This window comes from Penaeus monodon, chromosome 24 (genome assembly GCF_015228065.2).
Source record: "Penaeus monodon isolate SGIC_2016 chromosome 24, NSTDA_Pmon_1, whole genome shotgun sequence".
Classification (NCBI taxonomy): domain Eukaryota; kingdom Metazoa; phylum Arthropoda; class Malacostraca; order Decapoda; family Penaeidae; genus Penaeus; species Penaeus monodon.
This window is the reverse complement of record NC_051409.1, coordinates 18,128,318-18,129,806: the sequence shown is the minus strand read 5'-3', so window position 1 is coordinate 18,129,806 and position 1,489 is coordinate 18,128,318. Positions and strand designations below refer to the sequence as shown.

General features: G+C 34.5%; 1 protein-coding gene across 1 annotated transcript in view; it reads right to left on the bottom strand.

Annotated features, from left to right (window-relative positions):
* Positions 1 to 924: 924 nt before the first annotated feature.
* LOC119588879 (prefoldin subunit 6-like) overlaps positions 925 to 1,489 on the bottom strand; it is a 21,086-nt gene continuing 20,521 nt past the window's right edge. Inside the window, 3 exon segments of the mRNA XM_037937518.1 lie at positions 925 to 950; positions 953 to 976; positions 979 to 1,027. Of these exon segments, the coding sequence (XP_037793446.1) occupies positions 925 to 950; positions 953 to 976; positions 979 to 1,027 (99 nt within the window).

The following is a 1,489-nucleotide window of genomic DNA, read 5'->3' as shown; positions in this document are numbered from 1 at the left end:
ATTAAATATTAAGCTCCCAAAATGAAACTGCTAAAAGAAAGGGAAAACATGCCAAAAAAAAAGAAGTTATACCTTTAGGTAAGTACAATACCATAAGAGTACAAAAATGTTCATGCCCAAAAGCATTGTAATACCCTTTCATTTTAATAACTCACTAAAAAACTAACAAATTTTTACTTTAATGTGTTTTATTTCTATATTTTGTTTAATAGAAAAATACATACGAGGGACACAATCACTGCAAAGATCACTGTTGCAATATGCTTTTTAAACCCGGCCTTTAAAGGCCCAATTTTGGGTTTCTGATTTATCTTATTTCTTCTTTAGGAAGAAACAAAAATAGGTATGGTAGATCAGCTTCTTAGTTGATGATTTGAACTCAGCTGTATGTTCTGAAGGCTGCCTTTTCGATCTAGAGCAAGCCCCATTCGGAAATCACCTTTTTGGCCCGGCCTATGTGTGCTATTGAGAATTAGAAGCTAGTCCTACATTTTTCTTTGCCCAAGGGGAGCCTGTTTTTTTCAGTTTTTACAGCAAATTGTCTTAGAAGTTTTTTACAAAACATTAAAAATATTCTGAATCTTAAAACTAAATTAACCCAAAACCAGATATTTTTGCCAGAGTTGCCAGCCCCTTGGAACTTTTAAATATTCAAGATATCTACAGGAATAAGTCTGGGGAGGAAAATGGGGTTTAAAACACTTTAAAATAGGGGAAAAAAAAAATCAGAAAAATTTATCATAATTATGCCTATGATTGTTAGTTGTACTGTTTGACGAAAATTACAATAAAGGGCTAAAATTACACCGAAATTATAATAGCGGGGAAAATCTATAAACTGCCTACATCTTTAACTTTAATGATTTTACTTCTTGCTTGTGCCCTTTGTTCCATTACCACATTACATTTTTTGCTGATATAAAACTATTCTCTGTTGACATTCTGCCGAGTTCCCCCAGGTCTTGCCGAATGAGGCAGGTCCAATAAGCTTGTACAAAACTGCTGAGTCATCAATGAATCCCAAATCCTGTGGACAAAACCCGTGATATGAAATCCTGTTCATAACTAGACCTTTATAAAAGTAAAATGAATTTAAAACGCAGTTACTTTCCCTGCTAAATAAGAAGCTGGCAAAAGTCACTCTGGAGCATATCATCCCTCCTCGCACATGGTTTGGTTTCTTTAAAATATTTTTATGACCCCAATAACAATTATCAGATTTTTTACATCCATGTGGAACATACCCCTTAAAGAAAAAAAAGACACAAAACTATCTAAAGTATTTGCAAAACCCCCTTTTTTTAATTTGATGTACAACCCTTTGGGTTTTAATAGTGCTAGTGTGGGCCCCTTGGAAAAAGCCTGATAGAGTAGCCCTTAGCAGTAGCTGTTTCCTAGCAGACACCTTGGGGTTGCCTTGTATCAAGGGAGGCACACAAATTTCCTCTATTCAATTTATAATGTGCAAATGCCAAAAACTAATGACTTT